General features: G+C 36.4%; 1 protein-coding gene across 1 annotated transcript; it reads right to left on the minus strand.

Annotated features, from left to right (window-relative positions):
- Positions 1-10,311: 10,311 nt before the first annotated feature.
- Positions 10,312-10,662, minus strand: LOC115290534 (dynein light chain 1, cytoplasmic-like). The gene has a single exon (XM_029938447.1). The coding sequence runs from the start codon at positions 10,660-10,662 to the stop codon at positions 10,312-10,314; it is 351 nt and encodes a 116-aa protein (XP_029794307.1).
- Positions 10,663-27,231: the final 16,569 nt, after the last annotated feature.

The following is a 27,231-nucleotide window of genomic DNA, read 5'->3' on the forward strand; positions in this document are numbered from 1 at the left end:
ATGAAGTAGGGAACAGTCCCCAAGGTCACTCTCAGTTGTCATCAGTAGCAAGTTTGGGGTTCCCAAATATTACCCTCAGTTTAGATGATTTCCTAGAAGGACTCACAGAATTCACTGAAAGCTGTGATATTCATGGTTATAGTTTACTATGGTGAAAATACACAGATCAAAATCAGTCAAAGGAAGAGATGCACGGGGCAAAGTGCAGGAGAATTCCAGATGTACAATGTCCAGTTTTGCTCTTTCTTTCCAATCATGGACAGCTTTAATTCCTCCCAGAAGGATGTATGTTGAAAACGTGGAGCACTGCAGACTAGAGAAGTTGTCTGAGGCCGCAGTGTCAGAGTATAGTGGGTTCTGTTGGGTAGCCATGGTGGACTGTCCACGAGACATGACTGACTTCTGTCCCCAGCCCCTCTGCAGGTATTGAGCTGAGACCTTGTCCCTCAAGGCCACCTACCATAAGCCACACTTAGATTACCCGGAATAGCCTAAAGACACCGACAAAGACACTTTTATCACGCACGACCTTCCAAGGGCTTAGAGATCACTTCCCAGGAGCCAAAGGCAAAGGGCAGAACTGTCTCTGGGCAAGATTCAATTCTTTACTACTCACTGAGAAATATGGGTTTTTTTTAATTTTCTTTTCTATAGAAAAACACTTATAAGCCTATTTCAAAATTAGAAAGAAATAAAATCTGAACATGCTAGAATAAACATATGATCAGGTCATCAAATGAGTATTCTACTTTTAATTAGCTGACGGGGCACAGGTATTTTTCAGCTCTCTGGTATTGTTACAACAGAAAATCAAGGATTCTCAAAGAAAGAAAAGAGTGTACACATTAAATGTGAGTGTAAGAAAGAGAAAAAGGGAAAGAAAGGAGAGGCAGGGGTGAGGAGGGGAGGGGAAGGGAGGACAAAGGAGGAGAGGAGAGGAGAGGAGAGACAAACAACCTGGAACTAAACTCCTAAGAATTGCAGTGAATGCAGACAATGGACCAAAAAAAGAGAACCATCATCTAAATAATTAGGACTTTAAAAATATTTAGCACCCTGCTTCTTGTTGTTTTACCTACTTCTTGGAAACCCTTCTCAATTCCATACATTATTGCACAGACTTAACTCTTCTTAAAAATAAAATTGCTACAGGAAAATTCTGCCTGATTCTCAAATATATGTCCGGTAATTGTATTATAACACATGCACACACACGTGCATACTGTCCTGAAATATATGCAAGGATACACACATACACAGAAAAAATGTATACATATACACACACACACACATAGTATATGTGTGCATATGTATATATACATATGTATATTACATATGTGTGTGTCTGTCAGCTCTTATGTATAGTGTGCTTTAGTTTTGTAGTCCTTGTTGAAAACTGCTGTTGAATTATTATTGGTGTCACTGTTTTTCCTGATAAAACTCACAGCAGAAGAGCTATATTAATCTTGATCATTTTCGGGGCACTGGGTGGCTCAGTTGGTTGAGCATCCAGCTTTGGCTCAGGTCATGATCTCATGGTTCGTGGGTTCAAGCCCCACATCAGGCTCTGTACTGACAGCTAGCTCAGAGCCTGGAGCCTGCTTCAGATTCTGTACCTCCCTCTCTCTCTGCCCCTCCCCTGCTCATGCTGTCTCTGTCTCTCAAAAATAAATTAAAAAATTTTAAAAAGTAAAAAAAAATCTTGATCATTTTCTATCTGGCAAATAGCACAGTGGCTGGCCCATGATGGGCTTTGAATTAATATTTGTTAAAGTTAATATTTGTTGGAAAAATAAATATTTCCTTACATTAAAGTGGTAAGAGTTAATGGTGAATCAATAGAGAAGTTAACACCAAGATATAAATTAGGTAAACTATGAGTCAAACATCAAAGATGACAATTATGGGCTCTTTCAGGAAGAAGAGTAATCACACAAGAGAAAATTCAGATAAAATGTCTAGAAATATGCAATATGAGGTTATATGTAATTTCTAACAATAGTGCAATTGTAATTAAAAAGTACTGCTATGAAGTGTAATCACCAAAGCTAAGGTGTCCTGGGTTTAAGATATTGTCTCTCAGCCCCAAACTTGGCTTTCAATACTGACATTGTGATACTGGAGCTGATATCCTGAATACCACATATTAAGATTTGCCAACAAGGGGTGCTGGAACGTAGATGCATAGCTGGAAGAGGAAGAAAGGATTTATTCCTTTCTATCTTCGTATAGGAGTCTTTCCTAGGTTTGCAATTTGTGTGAACATCACCCTGAAAAAGTCTATTCACATTTAAAGAAAATATGTATTTTTATAACAGCAGATGAATCCAGATGCCAGTTTACGCAAAATGTGCCACACCACCTTTGCAGTAATTGCCTCTCAAACAACTTAGCAGTGGCCCCTCCCCCAGGCCAACCTCCAAACTCAGGTCCATCAGTAGCTGGACATCTACTCCCTCCTCAGGGGTTTTACTGCGATCTCTGCAGACATCCTCTGCTAAGTTTTTAAGTTTCCATAATTCCAACCTCTTTTCTTGGTTCTCCCAGCTCAAGGGGTAATAGTTCCTTTATTTTTTTATTAATTTTTAAGAAATGTTAATTTATTTTTGAGAGAGTTAGAGACAACATAAGTAGGGGAGGGGCAAAGAGTCTGAGGCAGGCTTCAGGCTCAGAGCCCGACATGGGACTCAAATCCACAAAACAGGAGATCATGACCTGAGCCGAAGTCAGATGTTTAACTGATTGAGTCACCCAGATGCCCCAATAGTTACTTTCTACAGCTGCTACTTCTCTGAGACACTGGAATTTTCTGTCTACCTCTTTAATGACTAACATCTTTATACCTAAGTAAAAATTATTATATCAAATTCTCTCCATTCCAAATGCTGGCTGGATTCTGCTGTCTGACTGGACTCTAGCTGAAACAGAGTGGAGTATATATTGAGGAAATAAGTAGAGACTGAATATAGTTTGATAGAAGTGACTTGGCAATAAAAAAGAAGGGACAGACATGGCTTAAAAGAATTGATGCAAGGCATATGGAAGATCTGAGAATATCTGGGGACAGAGGGAGATGCTAGTGGAATGAGAAAGCTTGAGAACTGATGAGATGGAGGGAATAAGCCGGAAGGTCCCAGAGGCAATAGAAGTCATTTAGTTTAATGGATAAAAGAGATGTTATTAGTCTGAAAATGGAGGAAAGTGACATCTTTCCTATAAGTAGAAAAAAAAAGAACAAGTAAAAAGCAGTTTAATGTTATAGGGAAGTTTTCAAGGGAGAAAAGAAAAATAGCAAGTTAAAAGAGAGATGGAGAAATGTAATTCTCATTGAAGACGATGGGAACATCTGCCAAGATGAATACAAGACAGGGGTTTGGAAGAGTAGTAAATTTGGAACACTAGCTGTGGTCATCAATAGATACAATTATAATAGTTTAAATTCTGTTATCCAGGACATTTTTGGTTTTAAGTAAGAAAGACCCAATTTGATCAAAAACAATGATGAACATGAATTTAATTGATGTGTATCAGCGTAGCATTCAAAGTTTAAGGGGAAGATAATCAAGTCTTGGCAACCTATGATCCAGGGAAAATCACGGGCCCATTGGGGTTAGAGCAGGAACACAGACCCCATCAGTCTTCATATTCGCTGTGCCATGTATTTATGCTTCTAAGTATTGACTCCATTTACTCTTTCTCTGTGATAGCCTTGTTCATCCAGCAGGAGACATGGCCACTATGTGGAAAAGACACATCAATTGCACTGCAAGAAATCCATGTAAAAGATGCCAGGTGGCCATCCTGTTTGAGGTATGACCTTCACCAGTCAGTCCGTCTCAGGATGAATTTGAGTGATGACCTCGTGGAGTCAATGGCCATGTTGTGAAAATGTCGGAAAATTGCAATTTCTATTCAAAACATTCTTTGATGGCATGCTAGTTTCTAATTGTTGTGTAACAAAGGCCCACAAATTTGGTGCTTATAAAACCAATTCATTATCTCACAGGATCTGTAGGTTAGACGTCCAGAGACTGCCTAGTATCTCTGCCCAAAGTCTTACAAGACTGAAAGCAAAGTGCCAGCTAAAATGCCAGCTGAGGCTAAATTTGTGCCTGGAGTTCAGAGTCCACTTCCAACCTCTGTCTGTTTTCCAAAATGTAGTTTCTTACGTGTGCCGGGATGTTTTCTCGCTAACTAGTTTCACCCAGGGATTACTCTTTGCTTCTAGAGACCACTGTCAGGCCCTAGCTATGTGGCCTCTCTCAAAGACATAATATGATTGTTTGCTTGTTTCCAGGCTACAATATCTTGATGATGCTTTACTTCTTTTAAAAAATTCAGCAGATTAAATTAGGCACACCTAGGATAATCTCTACTTTGATTAACTCAAACTCAACTCTGTAGGGATCTTGATTACATCTAAAAAAAAACCTTTTTCCATATCCTATAGATTAGTGATAGGAGTGATACACTGGTTCATTGGTGCTGCCTACACTGGAAGGGCAGACATACGGAACATGCGAATGAGGGCTGGTGGGAATCTTGGGGTTCATCCTACAATTCTGCCTACCAGGGTCTACTTCCTGGCCCACAGTGATTCATGTCCTTCCCACAAGCAAATTATATTTGTGCCCCCTTTTAACACTCCCAAGTGTTTCATGCCATTATAGCATCAGTTCAAACCCTAATATTCACCATCTAAATTAGATGTGGGTAAGTCCTTTATGTGTAACTTATTAAGCACAGCTTCTGGGCACACTCCCTCTCCATCTGTGGGTGTGTGAAATTAAACACTCCCAGTGTATCCTCAGTGCTACTGACGTACAATAGTGGGACAGGCATAGATGAATAGTTCCATACATTCTGGTTAAAAAAGGGGGGATTTCCTCACTCACTCTCTGTTTGTCTCTCTCTCAAAAATGCATAAACATTTAATTTTTTTTAAAGGAGGAAAAGGATGGTAAGAAAGAGCAATAATCCAAGTCAGTTTAGAAATTTGGCCTGGCAGATCCCCCTACTTTCATATCCACTGCTTTTGTTTTAACTCTGGGCACTCAACTCCGCCTTCCTTTTTCATGAAAGGCAGCACGTGTTTGCTGCTGACCCGTATTATCAGCCTTCTTCCAGTCATTAGAATTTGGGGCTCAACAGGTTATTTTTTTATTGAGATGTAATTTATGTATGACATTATTTAATGTGTACATTATGTTCATTTGATGCATTAAAGTATTGCAGTATGATTACCACCATAGTATAAGCTAATACCTCTATATTGCATAGTTATCATTTGTTTTTTGTGGTGAGAAAAATTAAGATGAAATCGTTAGCAACTTTGAAGCTCATAGTACAGCATTGTTGAGGATAATCACTATACTGTACATTAGATCTCCAGAATTTATTTATCTGTTAGTTTCAAATGTGTACTCTAAAGCAAGGTAACTCAATAACTATAAAATAAACAATCCAATTTAAAAATGGGCCGGGGAACTAAATAGACATTTTTCTAAATAATAAATAATGGCCAACAGGTTCATGAGAAGATGCTCAACATCACTAATCATCAGAGAAATACAAATAAAAACCACAAAGACATATCATGTAACACCTGTTAGAATGTCTGTCATCAAGAAGACAAGAAATAACAAGTGTTGGCAAAGATATGAAAAAAAGACAACCCTGTATGCTGTTGATAGGAATATAAATTAGTTTAGCCACTATGGAATAAAAGTATCAAAGTTCTTTAAGAAATTAAAAATGGAACTACCATATGAACCAACAACCCCACATCTGGATATTTGCCCAAAGGAAGTGAAAACAGGATGTCTAAAATATCTGCATTCTCATGTTTGCTTTAATGTTAGCACAATAGCCAAGATAAGGAAACAACCTAAGTGCCTGGCAACAGATGAGTACATAAAGATGGGGTGAAAACACATACAATGGCAATAATATTCAGAAAACAGCTTACTCTAACATCATCTTCACTCTGTTTCTTTCAGTCTCAACTGGCATTGTTTTCACTGAAACAATTTATCTAAGGACTTTCTGTACCTTGTGTAAATTTTACTAGGTTTTACTACAATAGTTAAAGGCACACTTACAAGATTTTTGAGATAATTCCTTCTCTTTAGCAAGATGGCTGAGGGACAATGCCCTTAAGCTTCCTAGAGGCTCTCTAGTTTGAGAGGATCAGTAAAGCACCCCCTTAATCTCTTGAAATGGCACTTTGTGTTTTGCTTTGAGGTTTGACCTGAGATTTTAGCAAAAGGTTCTATAGTAACACATCAGCATTTTTGCTATGCCATGTTTCCAGCAGCCGTTTCTGAACTTTAGAATCTTTTGCCATCCAACGGGGTTGAAGGTTTTCAAAATCATCTGATCCTGATTCCTCTTTAACAACTCTTCCCTCAATTGATCTTTCTCCTCATGGATTTTCCTACAAGTCACAAGGTGAAAACGGGCGGTACCTTTAACACTTTCATTGGAAATAACCTTACCTAAGTTCAGTATTTCAAAACTCTGGTTCCAACATACATGCAGTTTTGCTAGGCTTTCTCCCAATACATGATAAGGATTAGATCCCCTCTCCTCCAAATCCCGAAATGTTTTTTACTTCATTTTGAGTCTTCACAGGTAGCATCCTTGAAAGCCTTGATTTCTACTGGCAGTCTGTTCAAGGCAATTTGGGATTTCTTTCTTACACTCTTCAAAATTATTCCAGCCTCCATCCGTTGCCTGATTCTAAAGCTTCTTCCAAATTTTAGGTATTGTATCAGCAGGCTCCCTCTTCCAAGTACCAATATTGTATTAATTTTATTTTAATGCTATAAAAAATTACCACAAATTTTCAGCTTCAAGTAATACAAACTATCTCACAGGTTTCTGTAGATCAGAAGTTCAAAAATGTCATAATTGAATTGTCTTTCTAGGACCTTACTAAACTGAAACCAAAGGGGAAGCTGTGGCACATTTCTTATCTGGAGCTCACAGTCCTCATCTAATTTCATTGAGATGGTTGATAGAATACAGCTCTGTGTGGTTGCCGGAAGGAGATCCCTATTTCCCTGCTGGCCTTTGGCTCCTAGAGACTTTGAGAGGCTTCCTTCAGGTTGAAGTCTTGTGTCCTCCTCCACAGGTAGGAGGACACAATATATCATTATTTACTTCCTTCAATATATATCATTATTTACTTTCTTTCAGGCCCCAGAAAAACTTTTCAGTGTTACTTCACTTTCCTTCAAAGATCTCACATGGTTAGGTCAGGGCCACCCTCAAAGTCAAATGCTTGACAACCCGATCATGGAAGTGATATCCTGTCATATTCATTGCTGTTAGCCCCACACTGTTGGATAGGTAATTATATAGTGCTTGTGCATTGGAAATGGGAATTTTTTCTACCACTGGTGTATATAGTAGCAATTGTTAACATTCTGCCTTCCAAAGGCATTACTATTTCTGTTAGTGTGAATCCTGATAAGAAGTCATTATTATTGATATCCACTATTTGTTCCCCATCCAAGTTACTTTCAAACAAGCAAATAGCACTATCTAGTCTATTGGTCAGGACTGAAAAAGTTATTCCCAACTTTCTCTTTTCCTCACATCCACTATGTAATCAATTATCAGGTCCTATCTTCAACTCCTAGTCCAGCCAGCATTCTCTCTCATGATACCAGCAATAGCAGGAAAATCTACCTTTTCTATTCTTGATGTGTTATAATCTATTCTTCATATTGTAACCAGCAGTATCTTCTAAAAATTTATCAGATATATCTTCTAATATAATCAGATAATTAAAAAAGGAATTAAAATTTTTTTCAATGATAGCCCATTAAACAGGCAAATTAAAATCCAAACTATCATGTTCAATAAGTTTGTACATGGATTTGTCTTTGCCTACATTATATCCAACATCATCTCTTATTGCTTTCTTCACCCAATTCATTAACTCATTTCCAGTCACATTTTTTATTTTTACATTAAGATTATTATACTTCCTTTTTATTTATAGTTGAGATTTGTTGGTATGACTATTTCTTCATCATCCCAGTGCATTCCCTGACCATTTTACTTAAATTATAATCTCTTTCTTGTCCAGCTGACCAACATTTATCTTGTCTCCTTTAAAATAATTATTCTTGTCTATATGGCCCAACTTCTAGACACTTTATCTATTCCTACAAAAGGGGTAAGTTCACTGCTGCACCCTACACATTGGTGTCTCACCTCATCTTAAGGAGCCAGTGTTTGCTCCCACTTTGGCTCTTGAGACATCAAGCCATATTTAGACTGTCCCTCTAGCATGAGTTAAACTATCCAATCCCCGTTGAGGGGAAAGGGGCGATGATGGAAGCACTGCTGTGATAATACTAAGATAGACTTCAGAATATATTAGATAATGGATTACAATGCAACATTTTAAGATGTAAACTAAGCCTCAAATAAATATATGAAAATTGTCTAATTCTCCCTGTAATTTCTATGATTTTTGTGACCCAGAATTATTATCTTTTCATTTCTGTATTTCATTTAAATTTTAGTTAAATGTAAATGTAACTGAACACCCAGTGTTTATCACAAATGCTGTCTTTAATACCCATCACCCTTCTAGCCCATCTCCAACCCTTCTCTCTCCATCAACCCTCAGTTTGTTCTCTATCCTTAGGAGTCTCTGTGATTTGTTTCCCTTTCTTCTCTTTAATCCCTCCTTCCCATATGCTCATCTGTTTTTTTTTCTTAAATTCCACATATGAGAGAAATCATATAGTATTTGTCTTTCTCTGATTGACTTATTTCACTTAATACATTCTAGCTCCCTCCATGTTGTTGCAAATGGCAAGATTTCATTCTTTTTGGTGGCTGAATAATATTCCATCACATATATAAGTATATATACCACATCTCCTTTATCCATTCATCAGTCAATGAACATTTGGGCTCTCTCTATAGCTTGGCTATCGTTGATTAATGCTGCTGTAAACACTGGGGTGTATGTACTCCTTTGAATCATCACCAAAGCCAAGGGAAACAAAAGCAAACATAAACTATTGGGACTTAATCAAGATAAAAAGCTTCTCAACAGCGAAGGCAGCCTGCAGAATGGGAGAGGATATTTGCAAATGACATATCTGATAAAGGATTAGTATCTAACATCTATAAGTAACTTATCAAACTCAACACCCCAAAACCGAACAACTCAGTTAAGAAATGGGTAGAAGACATGAATAGACACCTTGCCAAAGAAGACATCCAGGTGGCTAACTGACACATGAAAAGATGCTCATCATCAAGGAAATACAAAACAAAACCACAATGAGATGTCTGTCACCTCATATCTGTCAGAATGGTTAAAGTTAACAACACAAGAAACAATAGGTGTTGGTGAGGATGCAGAGAAAGGGGAACCCCCTTGTGCTGCCGGTGGTGATGCGAACTGGTGCAGCCACTCTGGAGAATGGGCTGGAGATTTATCAAAAAACTAAAAATAGAACTACCCTGCAATGCAGCAAGTGCATTATTAGGTATTTATCCAAAGAATACAAAACTACAGAATTATTTTTATTTTTGGCTTACAACTGCTTGTCAAACTTTATTTAATTTTTAGTGTGATTTTATGTAACATATTTAAATGCACATATTTTATTTACATTGCTACAATTCCTTTTAATCTAAGGTAGTCTTATAATTCACATAAATAAAGATTTAGCTTTAAATTCAGTACACATGTTTACTAAGTTTTTAATAAAGCAATGTATTCAAAGTGATTAACCAATGTAATTTACCTTTATTTAGATATATATTGGGAGATAAATTTTATTCCAAGAGTGAAGAACTCTGATGAAATAGTTGATCCATATCCCATAAAAGATGTAGTAGGTTTGTGTGGGCATATATGGAAATATATGTACCTAAATATATAAATATGGATATGCTGTTTTAAAACAATCTGATTTAAAGCCCTAATTTTGACTACTAGTCACAGAGTTTGCCAGTTCTGTAGCTTTGAGAAAATCTCTCTTTTTTATATTTCATTTTTTATCATCTGTTAAATGGAAATAACAATATCTAAAACAAAGAATTCTGTGAAGATCAGACTTACATGATGCCCTTTACTAGCACTGGTCGCATAGTAAATTCTCAGTGAGGCTATCATCAGGCACATGATGATAGCAGAGTAACAGTTTTGAAATGATTAGGTTTTTTTTTTTTTGTAAGATGTTTTACTAATTGTTTTATATCCACAACAAATTCGTACAGAGAATGCCCTGGACAAAACAACACAATAAAAGGTTCAAAGATTGAGGTGTTCCCCTAGGCAAGGCTGAAGATTTCAGTCTCTGGAATTTGGAATTTAGGCTGCAGTCCTTGTTTTTGGATGGATCCCTGGGTATGTGACACAGATTTGAACAGAAGAATGGCCACCAGGCCCAGGTAGAAGTAGTTGAAGTGTTCGGTTTCATGTATCACATAACTATCGAAGTTCCTCCCCACGATGCAGTGCCAGGTGGGGTTGTCCTTCTTGTCAAACTCCTTTTTAATATGGGCCACAATGGCCTTCTCTATGTTGTAGTTCTCCAATGCCTGAGTCGCACACTCCACCGAGTCCTGTTGCATCTCCTCTGACATGTCAGCATTTTTGATCATGACCTTTCGATCACACATGGTTACTGAGGAGCAGGGGCTGGCCAACTGCAATGGTCTCCTGGGGGAGGGGCTGACAATGCTCACAGCCGGCTGGAGAGACCGTCGCTACTGAAGGTTCTTATATCCTGGGAAAAGCAAATATCCTTTCAATCTCCCAACCTTTGCTATTTCTTGGACATCATTCAAGAATTTCAGTGTTAAAGGGCACTTTAAAAGTTTTGACCTCTTCTCCTGGGATACCAGATCTACAGAAGAATTCTTTTTTTTCCCATAATATTTTATTGTCAAATTGTTTTCCATATAACACCCAGTGCTCTTCCCCTTAAGTGCCCTCCACCATCACCACCACCTCTTTCCCCCCACCTTCCCCTTCAACCCTCAGTTCATTCTCAGCATTCAATAGTCTCTCAAGTTTTGCATCCCTCTCTCTCCCCAACTCTCTCTCCCTCCTCCACTCCCCCTGGTTCTCCATTAGGTCTATCCTGTTTTCCTGCTAGACCTATGAGTGCAAACATATGGTTTCTGTCCTTCTCTGCCTGGCTTACTTCACTCAGCATGACACCCTCAAGGTCCATCCACTTTTCTACGAAGGGCCATATGTCATTCACTCTCATTGCCATGTAGTACTCCATCGTGAATATATACCACATCTTCTTGATCCATTCGTCAGGTGATGGACATTTAGGCTCCTTCCATGTTTTGGCTATTGTTGACATTGCTGCTATGAACATTGGGGTACATGTGCTCCTATGCATCAGCATTTCTGTCTCTCTTGGGTAAATCCCCAGCAAATGATTAGTTTTCTATTGATGCCATAGCAAAGTATCACGCACTGAGCATCCTAAAACCACACAAATGTATCATCTTGTAGTTCTGTATGTCAGAAGCCCAACTGGATTCTCTGGGCTAAAATATAGATGTTGGAAAGGTATTCTATAGTGGCTCCAAGGGAGAATCTGTTTTCTTACTTATTTTAGTTGTTGGCAGAATTAACTCAGTTCCTTGTTGCTAGACATTTCTTTGTCACCTGAGGGCTGCTCTCTGCTTCTAAAAGTTGCCTACATATCCCGGTTCATGGTCCTTTTCTCCCGGAGGGTTGGGTCTCTGCCATACTTTGCATCTCTCTTGCCTCTCCTGTGACATAGCTTGACCCCTACTCTTCCACCTTCCCTCTCCCTCTGTAAAGACCCACATGATCACATTAGATCAATGTGGTTAATTCATGATAGTCTGTGTATTATAAGGTCTGTAACCTTATTCTGTTTGCAAAGTCCTTTTTTAAAATGTATATTAATATATTCTCAGGGTCTGGAGATGAGATTTTAGATATCTTTTGCCTGCCACAGACAACATTCTTTAGGAATGCTGCTTACTTTCTCATATAGAATCTGACAAAATATCAGTTTAGAGTTTTCCAGCTTTCCATGTCTTTAATAGTATATATTCCACTTCCTGTGATAGAAGCAAGGACACAGAAGTATTACTAGAAATTGACTGCATTAACACTACGCAGTGAACAATGTATAATTTAGCATCAGAATACGCAGCCACACACAGAAATATGTATACACATACAAGCACACACATATATCTATGCCTAAAATTAGTATGCATATCTAACTACAGTGTGATTTTCATTTAACCAGCCTCACCTGGGAATTCCTGTTTCTCTTCTTGGGGGATGTGATCAAAGGAAACATCACAGTTCTATTTTGCCTCTGATGTTTATTGTTCTCTTTCATTTTCCTGGTTCTAAATTTTGAAACACTTATTTATCTCAAATTAGTCTTTATCAGGAATCACTTCCTTTTTAGAGCCAATTTTTTCTCCAAGCTTTCTCAATTATTACTATAATTGCAAAAAATTCAAGTGCTAAGTATCGGTTCTTCATCATCTGGTTTTCTGGAACTCTGATTATATCCTTTCACCCCCCATTATCTGCTGCACAATTTCATCCCATCTGGAAACTTAAAGGGGACTATTTCTCTCCCATTTTGATAAAACTGTGCCTGTCACAACTGCCTTTGACCTCAAAGGAATGATTTCATCTTAGTGCTCCAGTGCCAGGAGGGGAGTTATAAAGATTGACCTAGTTTTAGGGGAGAGAAAACAACATCTAGGCTGAGTCATACCTGGAGAGTATTTCCCAAAGTGTAGAAGACATTTATTCTGTCGATACATAATTATTTTGTTCCAGACTTCCACATCGCTGCTGACTGCAGGCATGGGGTGTTGCTCTTTCACTGTCCCATGTCCTCTTCTGGGCGCTGCTGCCCATCACAGTTCTGTAGCTTATGGATACAGTCCTTGCCTAGAGAGGCACACTATATCATATCTAACCCTATTTAGCAGCTTCAATAGCTAATGATGAGAAGCATAAATAAACAACATGAGCCAAATGTCACGTGTTTACAAGCTGACCATTCACCATTCATATACTTTATGCTATCAGTGAAAGCATAGAGCACATAAATTCAATGAAAGTGTTAATTTCACATTTATTCATCTCAGTATCTTAAGGATTTGTCATTAACTCGTACTTATTCATTTTCTTTCTTTTGTAAATTCCGAAATTGATAGAAGCATTTAAAAATTAAGAAAAAAAAAACAGGGCGCCTGGGTGGCTCAGTCGGTTAATCCTCCGGCTTCAGCCCAGGTCAGATCTCACGGTCGTGGGTTCCAGCCCCGCGTCGGGCTCTGTGCTGACCGCTAGCTCAGAGCCTGGAGCCTGCTTCCAGTTCTGTGTCTCCTTCTCTCTCTGACCCTCCCCCTCTCATGCTTTGTCTCTCTCTGTATCAAAAATAAATAAAACATTAAAAAAAAAAAGAAAGTGTTCCACTTTAAAAAAAAAATTAAAAAAAAAGAACAGTGTTGAAAACTTCCTCTAATATTTAAATCTATTTTTTTTGGAAATTATATTTGATGATTTCTGTTCTTATTTCTTATGTGGCCACGTCATAATTGTAAGTAATATGCTTATACATTATCTCCTATTTATCAACATAAATCCTGTCTTTATACCCTCTGAGAACTGAAACAAGTGTGACTTCACCATTGTTACATCTCACTTTCCTCCTCCTTTCAATCATTGTGAGATTTACTTTTGGTTTTGTTTTTATATTTTAATCCTTCCTATAAATCTTAATACTGTGCTGAAGTGTAATTTGGATCCATTATACTTGGATAGGATACTTTTACATGTCTTTATACAGAGTGTTAGAACTGGTCCTGCCGTATCTCTACCTCACTTTCCACTTCCTCTCTGCTCTTCAGCCACATCATACATTTCATAGCATCAGTATTTATAACACTTATATTTCACTATATAGCTATACTTTTACATGCTCTGTATTTGATTGATTCTGAAAAACTAAAGGTCATAAACACTTTCTATTATAGTATAGTAATGTAAATATTCCCTCCAGGAAAACCATTTTATTGGGCCTGTAGAGGATGCAGAATCAGCTTTCTTTAAAACTTACTCTTTCTCAGGAGAGAAATGCAACAGACAAGATGGATTGGAATCACTCTTTAATACTCTATTAACCTCATAAAGTCATGTCACCTTTTAGTTTCTGTCATATTGGGGCCATACGTTACACAGCTATTTTTTTTCCATAAAGCTTTTCATTTCTGTTGTTATTGGAAGAGTGTAAGCCTTTCTTTGCCACACATCTGAGATCATCAAGTCTCTTCCTTCTGCTAACTATTAAATGGAAATTTTAAATGGATTGCACTGCAGAGCTCTTGCAAAATGCCATCCAACGATTTGTTTTGAAGGAACTTCTGGGTGAGATCCATTGTTTCTTCAGTGTAAACTGTAAAAGAGATCTCTTTAAGGGTTTATTTGGTTGCGGATTTACTTTTTTTAAAATTGCCTTATTAATTTGCTGTTTCTTTTTTTCCCCCTGAAGAATTAGGCATGAGATCATGAAGGACCAGAAGATGGGCTGAATGTTAACTTTGTAAAGCTGGAAGTCAGACTCCCTATGTGTTCTAGAATTAGTCCTCAAACAGTAAGTCCATTTATCCAAGGAGAGCCTCTGAGGAAGAAGGGGATCAGGACATCTGAACAAACTGTGTTTGTAGGAGAGGAATGCCTGCCCAGTGTCCTGTTTGCCATAGAAATTGAACCCCTTCTTAGAGGTGTTAAAATGTCTTTATAAATAGACATAAATAATGTCTGAATTAAAAAAAAAAATGGAAACTTTTAAGGGCCAACATTTTAGCAATTAATATTTAAACTTTTGAGAAGAGATCTGATCACGTCTGGCTGTTGCTCAGGAAACTCTCAGGTTCTGAAAACAGTTTTATTTATTGTTGAGAGTAACTAATGTGTTTCATGAGATACAGCTTTTCTCTGAGTTGTCAGAGATGTGTTAGTGGTAATTTAGGAACAACTTGTTAAGGGCTGCTAGCCACACACTATGTCTTCATTTAAATATCTTCATTTTAAAAATGTTTTTGATTTATATCAGATACGGTGCATTTGGGGATTATTCTCTGGTCCTCAGTGAATAGTGGTAGATGAAATCCTTTATCATGGAGACTCTGTAAGTTATGGCCCAGCCTTCTAATGATAATGCACAACTAGATAAAATAACATAGTATTTTCTATAAAAGACAATTTTATGGTTTATATTTCTACTTAAATTAAAAGAGAGCTATGTCTGACGCTAATACCTATTACTTTAAAGAACTGCCAAAAATGCCAACTGTTAAAATTTACATAATGTGTGCAAAATGACTTTCGAATTGTATGCAAAATTTGTAGCAATGATGCTTGATTTGGGGAATTAATTTGTATTTCCTATTGCATTTAAAAAGCCCTTAATTTTAATTAAAAATGTATTTAAAGTGTTATACTTTCTACTAATCTGTTATATGAGGATTAACTTCTGGCAATGGTTAGATTTTTCTAGACTTTGTAAATATCTCCAAAATAATATTCAGTTATATTGGACAGAATCTCTTTTCTCAAGTTAAAATGTGAAACTGTGATGCTTCCTGTTAGCTATATTATACTGAGCAAAAGAAATAGAAATGAGTATACAATGTTTACAATAAATGATTGTGTTTATTAATACAAATTGAAAAGACATTTATAAAAATTCCTAGCAGAGGATTTGGAGGCTAATTGGTGCTTAATAAATGCCCCCTTCTCTTACCTTGTGCTAGTGTAATGAAGAGAAGAAATGATTTTATTCAGAACAGTAAAATTTTACACCAGGAAAATAAGTTTGTTTCATCCAGTCCCAGTTTTTAGCCTCAGGCAAAGTAACAATAAATCTTTATTTAGTTCATATAACTGCAAAAGCATGGCATTGTGTACTTAATAGTTCTTAGAAGAAAATTCCTAATGATTTAACAGAATGTAGTACATTTTCGGGGTTGAACCCGTAAGTAATAAATTGTGGGGATTTATAGAATCTGCAACTGCACACCAAAGTTTTCTTGAGATAAGAGTAAATTTAATAGAATAGTGTTAACCTATCATTTATATGCTTCTATTTGCAACTTATATATTCTATGCTCCATTTGTTGGTTACACATTATTCCTCTATGGGATACTCTTCACTCAACTAGGTTATAACACTTCTCCAAAACAAGCTGAAGGGGAATAATGAGTTGCTTATTTATATCTCACAGTTCAATGGATGTGGAATCAAAATAGAAAAAAAATTTTGGTTGCCTAATGTAGATTTTAAGAATATATATAAATGCATTGTGACTTTTAAGAAGACCATTAATTTGAATTGCATGGATAAAAATACAATTTACATGTAAATATTCCTGAGGCAGGTAAATGATGAGTATTTTTTCAAGCATGTAATGAGACTGCATGTCTTTCTTCATTTAATGATTAATACATAAGTTGGTTTTTAAATATTTAAAGTAAATATACAAATTGCTTGTTTATGAACTAAACAGTTCAGTAGCTCTTTTTAAGTCAAAAGTGGTTTTCAAGTTACACATCTAAATGTTTCACAGAACTCAAAATCTGGATTGTGGAAGAGGCCTCATTGAACTCAAAGAAAAAGAATTTTCAATTTAGAAGGCAGATTATTCTCTTCAATTTGGTTTCTGAAAAGTAGAAAAAACAACTCTTTTGAAGCAAGATGGGTGCTTTAAAACAAGAAGCTTTAGCTACAGAAAAGTTTAATCAAATATTTGTGAATACTTATGGATATGCTGAAAAGTACTCACTAATTTCACATGACAATGTGAAATAGTATACATTATAGGTCTTTGTCTTCAAAAGTGGAAGAATATAATAATTTTAAATATGAACGTTTTAATAAATATAATATTGTTATTAGATTTTATTAATTTTTTTAGATTTTATTTTATTAAAATTTTTTTGTTTACTTATTTTTGAGAGAGAGAGAGAGAGAGAGAGAGACAGGGCATGAGTAGGGGAGGAGCAAACAGAGAGGGAGATGCAGAATTGGAAGCAGGCTCTACGCTCTGAGATGCCAGCACAGAGCCCGATATGGGGCTTGAACCTGCAAACCGTGAGATCATGACCTGAGCTGAAGTCGGACACCCTACCGACTGAGCTGCCCGGGCGCCCCTCTTAACATATTTTAAACTCTAATTTTATGCAGTACACACTGTGATATTTACAGTGTTTATTTTAAGATGTTCTAATATACCATAATTCATGAAAGTGTAGAAAATAGAGTAACAAAAATGAATAGATAAAAAAATACATAGTGGCACTAAATTGTTCTTTTTAAACAGTTTTTTACTGTTTATTTAATTTTGAGGGTGGGAGTGGCAGAGACTGAGGGAGATTCAGAATCTGAAGCAGGTTCCAGGCTCTGAAATGTCAGTACAGAGCCTATGGGGGGCTTGAACTCACAAATGAGATGATGACCTGAACTGAAGTCGGATGCTTAACTAACTTAGCCACCCCGGTGCCCCAAATTGTTATTTATATTCTTTTCTAAAGAATTACCCAGGACACATCAAAATGAACCATTTCATTCTTATAAACATTTCATTAGAAGAATATTTTCTTTTCTTCTTAATATTTTATTTATTGTTTATATTTTTTACATGTTTATTTATTTTTGAAAGAGGGAGAAAAAGAGAGCAAGCCAGGAAGGGGCAGAGAGAGGGGGAGACAGAGGATCTGAAGCAGGCTCTGGGCTGATAGCAGAGAGGCTGAAGCAGGGCTCAAATTTATGAACTGTGAGATCATGACCTGAGCCAAAGTAGTTGCTTAACCACCTGGGCCACCCAGGTACCCCCTAAGGCAGATACTTCTATAGCTATAAAGCAGTTAGCTATGTAAAGGTAATATGGTCATGGCATTTTATATATTTTTCTTCATGTAGTAATGGTAATCTGATAAAGTTACACAGAAAAATGGAATAAATTAACTTTTGTTATTAAGTTTTTAGAGGGTTTTTTGATTGTTCATATAAATACATGCAGGGTCCTCTATCAATGTTAATACCCACTTAAAATTTTTTTTAACATTTTATTTTTGAGAGACAGAAATAGAACACAGCAGTGGAGGTGCAGAGAGAGAGGGAGACACGGAATCCGAAGCAGGCTCCGGGCTCTAAGCTAGCAGCACAGAGCCTGACACAGGGCTTGAACACCAACTACAGGATCATGACCTGAGTCAAAGTCAGACACTTACCTGACTGAGGCACCCAGGTGCCCAATACTCACTTTTTAATGGAAAAACAGTAGGTGCATTTTGTAAAACTTTACAGGAATAGTACATATTATCATTCGTATATATACTTTTGGGTACCTCTACTTATGTTATCCCCAATTTAGATGATATTCCACCAAAATTCCTTATATAACATGCAAGTATTCCAATTCTTTGAAACACATTTTGTGATTCATTTAAATTTGTCAAAAGTATCAGCTAGTGCAAAGAATTTGAAATGAGTGCAAAACCAAATATTATTAAAAGTAAAAACAATGAAATATAATGACTATTTCCTTACCTACAGTGATAATAGAAACCTCTGCCTCCACGTCTGTAGTATTATATCTATCTGTAGCAAATTTGTGAAAATTACCTGCTTAGCCTCTGAAATTTTAGTACTTCATCAATATCTTGGATCAAGAATTAGTGAGCGAAACAGCAAGGCATGATAAAAGGAGATGGTTTAAAAAATTAAAATAAAATACATACATAGAAATCCTCTATATACTACTGTATTTTCTATACATTTTTCACCAAAAGGTAACAAAAAGCTGCTTGCAAAAGCAGAAATGCAAAATATAATGGAGCAGGTATTATTCATTCTGCTAAAAAGGTACAATCATTAGAATCATATACCATAAAAGACTGTAAAAGCAATCATAAACAACTTAAAAAATAATAAGCTTTGATTATTGTTGACATAAAAGCATAATATACATAGCAAAAGTGTGTTTCTGAAAGAGTTAAAAACTTAAAGACATTAGTTAAAGGAAGGTTACAGAAAAATTAGGAATAATTATTACCTCTGGATGGTGGGATCATGGATATTTTTATATTTTTATTTTTTGTCACTGTGTTTTCTAATATTTCTATAGTGACCGTGACAAAGTTGATTATGTGAGAAATGAAATTTGCTTTTGGTTTTGAGTTACCTACTTTCACTCAAAAAATGCTGAGTGTTAGTGAATTTTACACTACAGAAATCATGTTTCAATTGAACCGAATGCCTTTAACTAAGCATCATTTTAGGAGGAAAAGTCTTAAGGAAACAAATGGATAAAACTAAATTGGTGAAGAAAAGTATTTCATACATTTTGAAGGATATAGGGGGAAATAATTTCCATTGAAAATTAGTAAATGTTCCTCTGCTCCAATCAAAAAAGAATGTATTGGGGCACCTGGCTGGCTCAGTTGGTTGAGCATCCAACTTTGGTTCCGGTTCTGATCTCACAGTTCTGTGGGTTTGAGCACTGCATGGTGCTCTGTGCTAACAGCTCAGGGGCTGGAGCCTGCTCTGGATTCTGTGTCTCCATCTCTCTGCCCCTCCCCTGCTTGTGTTCTCTCTCTCTCTCTCTTTCAAACTCTCTTTCTTTCTCTGAGTGTCTCTCTTTCTCTCTCTCAAAAATAAGAAATAAATAAACATTTAGAAAACAAAACCAAATAAAAGAAAATTTAACCCTTTTTTCTATAAGGCAGATAGATGTTACCAACAAATTAAGTCTTAAGGCATTATGGCTACTGGACTTAGCAAAATCAAAATTCAAATCCAATCCCTTGAATTTGAGATCTCAAATCAGTCATTTTCTCTCTCTGAAACTCAAAATATTTTTTCCATAAAATCTTTGCAATAGAAGTAATGATTTTAAAGACACCTTAGCTGTCTTAAGGATTAACAAACTAATGGCTATAAAACACCACTGTAGGTTAAATATTTTTGGAAAGCTTATTTTCTTTTTCTCTCCTTTGTGGTCTTTTCCCTGCTCTGCTCACTTTCACTGACTCTTAACATATGTAAAAAAGTCTACTATTTGAAATTGTCATTTTTGCCTAAATTCTCATGATTATTCTGGTTGAATCAAATTATTTTAAGCTATCAGTTTCTAACTTTCTCATAAAGCATGGTAAATGTGTAGATCTTGACTTCTGTATTAGAATTTTTCTCTTGTTTTTAAGATCAATGGTTTTAAAAGGAAATTTATCAGTAAAAAATTCTAGTAAAACACAGTAATTTTTACTTGAGTAGCCCTTTCATAGTTAACAAACTCCAGACATGATGCAAAAATTACTGTGTGACAGGTGTAAGGAGGGACCGGCCATACATAAGCAAGAGCTGAAGGGCATTCAGTTCTTGGATGAAGAGTTTGCTCAGACTACAAGGTCACGGCAGGCATTACCTGATAACAGGAAGTACAGAAGAAATTGTTCAGGCCTGAAAACATGGTTAAGGAAAACAATTTTCTTATAATGTACTTACATTTTCCTCGTAAGCTTGAGATTGTTTCAAAATAAAAATATGAAAAATAAAACTTTGAGCTAAATATAAAGACACAGTTTGAAAATTAACTGATGGCGACAGACTTATTATGTAAAACGCAGCATAGGAAATCTAGTGTGTCTCTATTACGATATAGCAAATTAGATAAAAGTATTGTCAATGGTAGAGACATGTTAGTAACTGATACAAAGGAACAAGCCCAATTTTCCTTAGTAAGGGAACTTTGCAAGGTAGTTTTAGAAATGAATCACTACGCTTAGTGAATAAAATTGTATGATGTATAAATCTAGCCAGAGGCATCAAGCTAAAAGCTTGGCATCAAATTCCATCAGCTATAAAATCATCTTGTTGCAGTTAATACTGTAATGGTAATGTCCTACTAGTAAATAAATAAATAAGCTCAGATTTTATTATAGAACTCTTTTTTTTTTGTGATACAATAGGGACATAGAGTAAGCATCCCTTTCTGACATGAATAACAATGCTGTAAAACCATTTTAACTTTAAAAATCTACACAGGAAGTTTTTAAAGTTAAATCCTAAAAGAACACTTTATCTGTTATGATCCTATTACACAGCAAAACAGTGAATGGATTTTTCCTAAGTTAGGGTGAAGTGTAGAGTTCTTTTTATATTAGACAAAGACTGTGTTTGAAATATTTACATTCTGTTGGCAATGATTGAAATAATACAGATGTTCCATTCAGTCTTATTTGTGATCATATGTTTAGAAATGGTATATAGTATGGAGTGCAGCATTTTACTGTATATTATAAAACAAGCATTTTTAGATATATAGCATCTCTCTTTTTTCATATTCAAAGTATATGAAAACCTGCCTTCTTTTAAGTTCTTTTTTTAAAAAAAATTTTTAATGTTTTTTAATTTATTTTTGATACAGAGAAAGAGTATGAGAGGAAGAGGGGCAGAGAGAGAAGGAGACACAGAACCGGAAGCAGGCTCCAGGCTCTGAGCTAGCTGTCAGCACAGAGCCCGACGCGGGGCTTGAACCCACGAACGTGAGATCTGACCTGAGCCGAAGTTGGAGGCTTAACCGACTGAGCCACCCAGGCACCCAAGTTCCATTCTTAAAATATCAAAAAAGAAAATGCTTCTAGACATTATGAGTAGGGTCAAAAGAACCCAGAATCACTGTTCATTTCTTTAAAATGGTTTTAAGGAACCAGCAGCTCTAGTATTTTGCACTTGGTTCAGTCTCAGTTTCATAGGAAGTGATTATGAGGGAAAAACAAGGGGCATTTCAGACAGAAAGTTCTCTTCTTATTTTCTTACCAGCAGTAGCAATTCACTCTGAAAGGTTTTTCTATCTTTTTCACTATAAACTTCGATTTTTGCTTCTTATTACGTGTGGTTCCATGCACTTTCATTCACTTTCCTTCCCAACTCTCCCAAGCACCCCCACCCAAAGATCACTGTTGATCAAGTCGCTGTCTGTTGTATGCAGAAATGTTATTAGAATTTATTACAGTGTGGAAAATCTCAAGTCACAACCAAAATTACAGGGTCAGCCCTGACCAGCTATATCATTAACTTCCCTATCTGGCTTTCTGCAATACTTGAGTTGCTATCAATTCTCAGTTACTACCATACCCAATCCTTGATAGAGAACTCCTCTTCTTCCAGTTACATCAGATTGTTATTTTAATGAAAAACTTTCAAGTAAGAACTAGACATTTCTGAAGTGACAGTTTCTAGTAACCCAAGATTGTAGCTACATTAATTCTGTATGCAAAACCAGGAAGTCCCTGGGCCTGATGGTTTCAATCTTTTGTCCCCCTCTCAAGTCATTCTTTATTTTCTTACCCTTCTCATTGTGGTAATCCATTTCCATTTCCATAAGGCTGGCTTTCACCTACATTAAGTGTTTTTTAATATCTCTGACATATTCCATGATATATTTCCATGCATTATGAGTAAATTTTATTCAGTTCTGTTGTATTAATAAACTATAGAACAAACCCCAAATACTTATTATTGTACCACAAAAGATACATAGTATAAACAATTGGAAGAATTTGCCAAATATCACTGAAAAAATTCCGCAGATCTCTACCCTTGATGGTGTCCTTCGCTAACATGACATCATAAGAGTATTCTGGGCTTGGTCCATAAAGGTGCCCTCCATGTAGGGCTGGATGAACTCCAGGCAGTTTATATGCTGTTGTTGGCACAGTGGAGAGATTTCTACATCGTTACTTATTTTGACAGTGTGCTGACATGGAGTTGAGCCAAGGGACAAATCTTGGGCTGTACGTGTGGCTCTGCCTGTGAGGGGCTGGGACGCTATGCCATTGTGTATACCTCACAAAAGAAAAAAAATGCAACAGCCAAGACCATATATGTTGTAAGCTTTACTCAGGAATTTTTCACAACAGACCAGATAGTCTATTGTATGTGTCTTCTATTTGAATGATGCGAGGTCAAGTCTGACTTCAGTATATTTCCTGGTGACATGTAGGCCTTGAATGACTCAGCTTTTCCTTCCTCTTGCTCTCCTCCTCTTCTGGTTGACTTACCCTGACTGCCAGCCCTGCTTTAGCAGCATGCAGATTAGATGCTGTTTCTCAGTTGCTGAGCCAGAGAAAGATGGGGATTTAAAACTATTTTGAAACATTTCAATTTTTACTATGGTAATCACAGTTTCCTAAAAAGTAACATGTCCAAAAAAAAAAAAAAGTAAAAAATAAGTCACGTATAAAGTATTGTGTGTAGTAAGATCTATAATAGACACACTTCAGTATCCAAAATTGTAATGAGCTTTGAGATGAAATTTTTAAAAAGGAAAAAATCTCCAGCCTAACAAGAAGGATTACTGGGTTCCTTATTGGCAATAAAGATTAATTTGGCAAAACCCAAAGGATTAAAGTGATACTAACCAAACATACCTAGGTGTAATTGATATCAAATTATTTTAGAGTACGTTAGGATTTGTACTATGAAAAAAAACATAATAAATGTGTTTCTAAAAGCATCATGCAAAGTGCCTTCATTTAATCTACTTTTAAAATAACTTCTTTTGACAAAGCTTAATCTTATCAAAGTGATATGTTCATTGCTTCAAAATTGAATTCTACCTCAGAGTGTGATTTAAAAAAAAAAAAAGGTACTGAAGTGGGTGCCATCATTGAAATCAAGAATTTCAGAAGACGTTTCACCTTTTTTACATAGGGGTATCAACTCTAGGTGCAATGATCTGAATTCTGAAATATCTTATTTTTTTTTAATGTTTTATTTATTTTTGATACAGAGAGAGACAGAGCATGAGAGGGGGAGGGGCAGAGAGAGAAGGAGACACAGAACCGGAAGCAGGCTCCAGGCTCTGAGCTAGCTGTCGGCCCAGAGCCTGATGTGGGGCTCAAACCCACGAATGTGAGATCTGAGTTGAGCTGAAGTCGGAGGCTTAACCGATTGAGCCACCCAGGTGCCCTGAAATATCTTATTTTTAAAAACTGCGTGTGGTAGCCTAAAAAATCAGATCTGGGTTCTTGTCCAGTGATTAGTTTATAGCCAATCAGAATGGGCTTAATGGCCTTGGGCAAGATGTCATAACCGAATGTAATCTAAATTCCCAGTATGGAGAGTTTATATCAAATGAATTGTGACAAGTGACCTTCTTTTTCCTATCTGCTCTGTCTAGGTTGACTTTACATATTTAGCTATCTTGACTGGGAGTATTAAATCTATGCAGTTGGCTGTGGAATAGGGTTCTCAACCTTGACAGTACTGATACTTTGAATCAAATAATTCTTTGTTTTAGGGACTATCCTGGACACGGTAGTTTGTTTAGCAGAGTCCCTGACCTCTTGTACCAGATTTCTGTAGCAATGAAAACCAAAATATATCAAACAAAAATGCATCCAGATATTGTCACATGCTCCCTGGAGGCAAAATCGACCTTGGTTGAGAACCACTGCTATGGAAGGAAAGGAAGTATTGTCACATATAAATAGCTTAAATGTACTACCTTCCCCCCCAATATATTTGTTCAATCTCTGATATTCCAATGCCATATTAATTGACAATGGAAAGAAAGTCTAATTTCCACTAATGATTATTTCATTTCAGAAGTAATAAATCATGTGATTCTCTGACATTCAGAAGGAAATGTAAATTTACTAATTACCAATATGCCCATACACTGGTTATCCATTACAGAGTATTTTGCTTAAATGTTTTTATTGATTATTATTTAGTATTAGAGAAGACACTAGAGAATAATTTAAAAACTTTTACAAAACTGCTTATGATAAGATATGATAAAAATTAGGCCTGAGCTCATCATTAAGTAGTAATCCTAAGACTCAAATAGAAAAACATATTTTTAAAAATTTTTCTTAAGTTTCTTAAATTCCTTTCATTTACTGCGTTGCATTTCTAGAGCTTAAAGGAAGTGAAATTGCAGTTTGGTGAAGAATTGCTTTTTTAAAACTTATTATTGTGCTTAAATATCAAGATATTGATTATTGAGCACTTTTATTTTATTTTTTTAATGTTTTATTTATTTTTGATACAGAGAGAGAAAGAGTATGAGAGGAAGAGGGGCAGAGAGAGAAGGAGACACAGAACCGGAAGCAGGCTCCAGGCTCTGAGCTAGCTGTCAGCACAGAGCCTTACGCGGGGCTTGAACCCACAAACGTGAGATCTGACCTGAGCCGAAGTCGGAGGCTTAACCGACTGAGCCACCCAGGTGCCCCGAGCACTTTTATTTTTTAGGCAACATTGTTTCAGTTTTCACATTAATTTTTTAAATTTTATTAAAAAATGTTTTAGTGTTTATTTTAATTTGGGGAGAGAGAGAGAGAGGCAGAGCACAAGTTGGGGAGGAACAGACATAGAGGGAGAGACACAGAATCCAAAGCAGGCGCCAGGCTCTGAGCTGTCAGCACAGAGTGGTGTGCCTCTAAAACTTAGGAACAGTGAGGTCATGACCTTAACCGAAGTCAGACACTTAACCAACCGAGCCACCCAGGCACCGTTCACATTAATTTCTTAAAATAAGTTTATTAAATGTAAAAAAAAGTTGTGAATAAAAATAATGTATATTCAGTTTTCAAAAATAAGGTGTGGAAAATGTTTGGAGCTTTGTTGTGTCTTTGAAGGATTACCATTAGCCTAAAAAGTGACTTTGACCTTTCTGGCTGTGATGCTGATTCCATTAACTTAGGAACACAACCTAGAGAATGAATTTGCTATAATATAATTAAAGGTGACCATTGAATACCAATTTATTGATTTACACTGAAAAAATAAAATCAATGTATATGCTTGAAAAATAGCAAATCCAGGGTGGGAAGCATTATTTTCCTGGACTATGATGTAAAACATGTACTCTCACAGGGTGCAATCTCTGCTTCTTACCAAATTAATCTATTATATAATTTTGGTGAATATACAGTCAGATTAAAGAGAATTCTACAGTCCTAGTAAATACCTATAAACTGACCATCCATATATTCATTTATTATACAAAATTACCTAAGCATCTAAAATGTTAAAGGCACACTGCCCAGTTTTGAGAATATACTGATAAGAAAAAGACTTTTTATGGATTCCCAAATGAATATTTGTGATTAGGAAATTCTCTACCCCATATACTGCAAATGACTTTGGTAAACTCTAAATATCTTAAAAATCAACAACCTTAAATTACGACAACATAAAACATTACATATTTTTAACTTTTGGTCTTGAAATAATTACAGATTCACAGAAAGTTGCAAAGACAGTATAGACAGTTCCATTAACTCCGTCTTCCCTTATATAACTCAAGTTGACAAAGATTCTCCTTGAACAAACTCTTGGAAGGCTCCTCTGAGCCCTCTTCTGGACTAGGCCTCAACCTTGGCCTTTAAAGACTTGAAAAAATACTAGCATAGTTTCTAACAGGTAAAGGCCTCATCCCTGGGAGGATTTTAGTTAGCCTTCTTTCAAGTGCCTGCCTGGGAAAACTCAAAGCTGCCCATAGAAGTCACTATTTGCTCCAACCAATATTTGAAATTAGGGCCTTTTTTCTCCTAGTCTCCTGGTGGGGTTGGGAGTAGATTCTAACTTTATTTAATAAGCCCCCACTCAGCAAACCCAGATGGGTTTCAGACAGAAACCAGCTTTTTGTAGGGGTGTGCCTGGTTGGCTGGGTTGGTTAAGCATACGACTTTGGCTCAGGTCCTGATCTCCTGGCTTGTGGGTTCGAGCCCTGCACTGGGCTCTGTGCTGACAGTTCAGAGCCTGGAGCCTGCTTCAGATTCTGTCTCCTTCTCTCTGCCCCTCCCCCACTCACACTCTGTCTCTCTCTCTCCCTGAAGAATAAATAAACATTTAGAAAAAATTTTTTTAAAAGCCAGCCTTTTGTAATTTTTTACTTTCCTGACTCTACTGAGTCCCTGCTTATCTCCTTCACTATTGTCTCATTCTTCATTTTAAACACCCAGTCACCTCTGAAGAAATTGAAGTCCAGGTCAGTTCATGCTGTACTCTTTTCTCTATTAATTAAAATCTGTCCTTACCAATTAAATAGTGTCTGACAGTATTTTTGACATAGTCGACATCAGAACCAGGATAAGGACATTGGTACAATCCATAGACCTTATTCAGATTTTACCAGTTTTACTGTTATTTG

Source organism: Suricata suricatta, chromosome 4 (genome assembly GCF_006229205.1).
Source record: "Suricata suricatta isolate VVHF042 chromosome 4, meerkat_22Aug2017_6uvM2_HiC, whole genome shotgun sequence".
NCBI lineage: Eukaryota > Metazoa > Chordata > Mammalia > Carnivora > Herpestidae > Suricata > Suricata suricatta.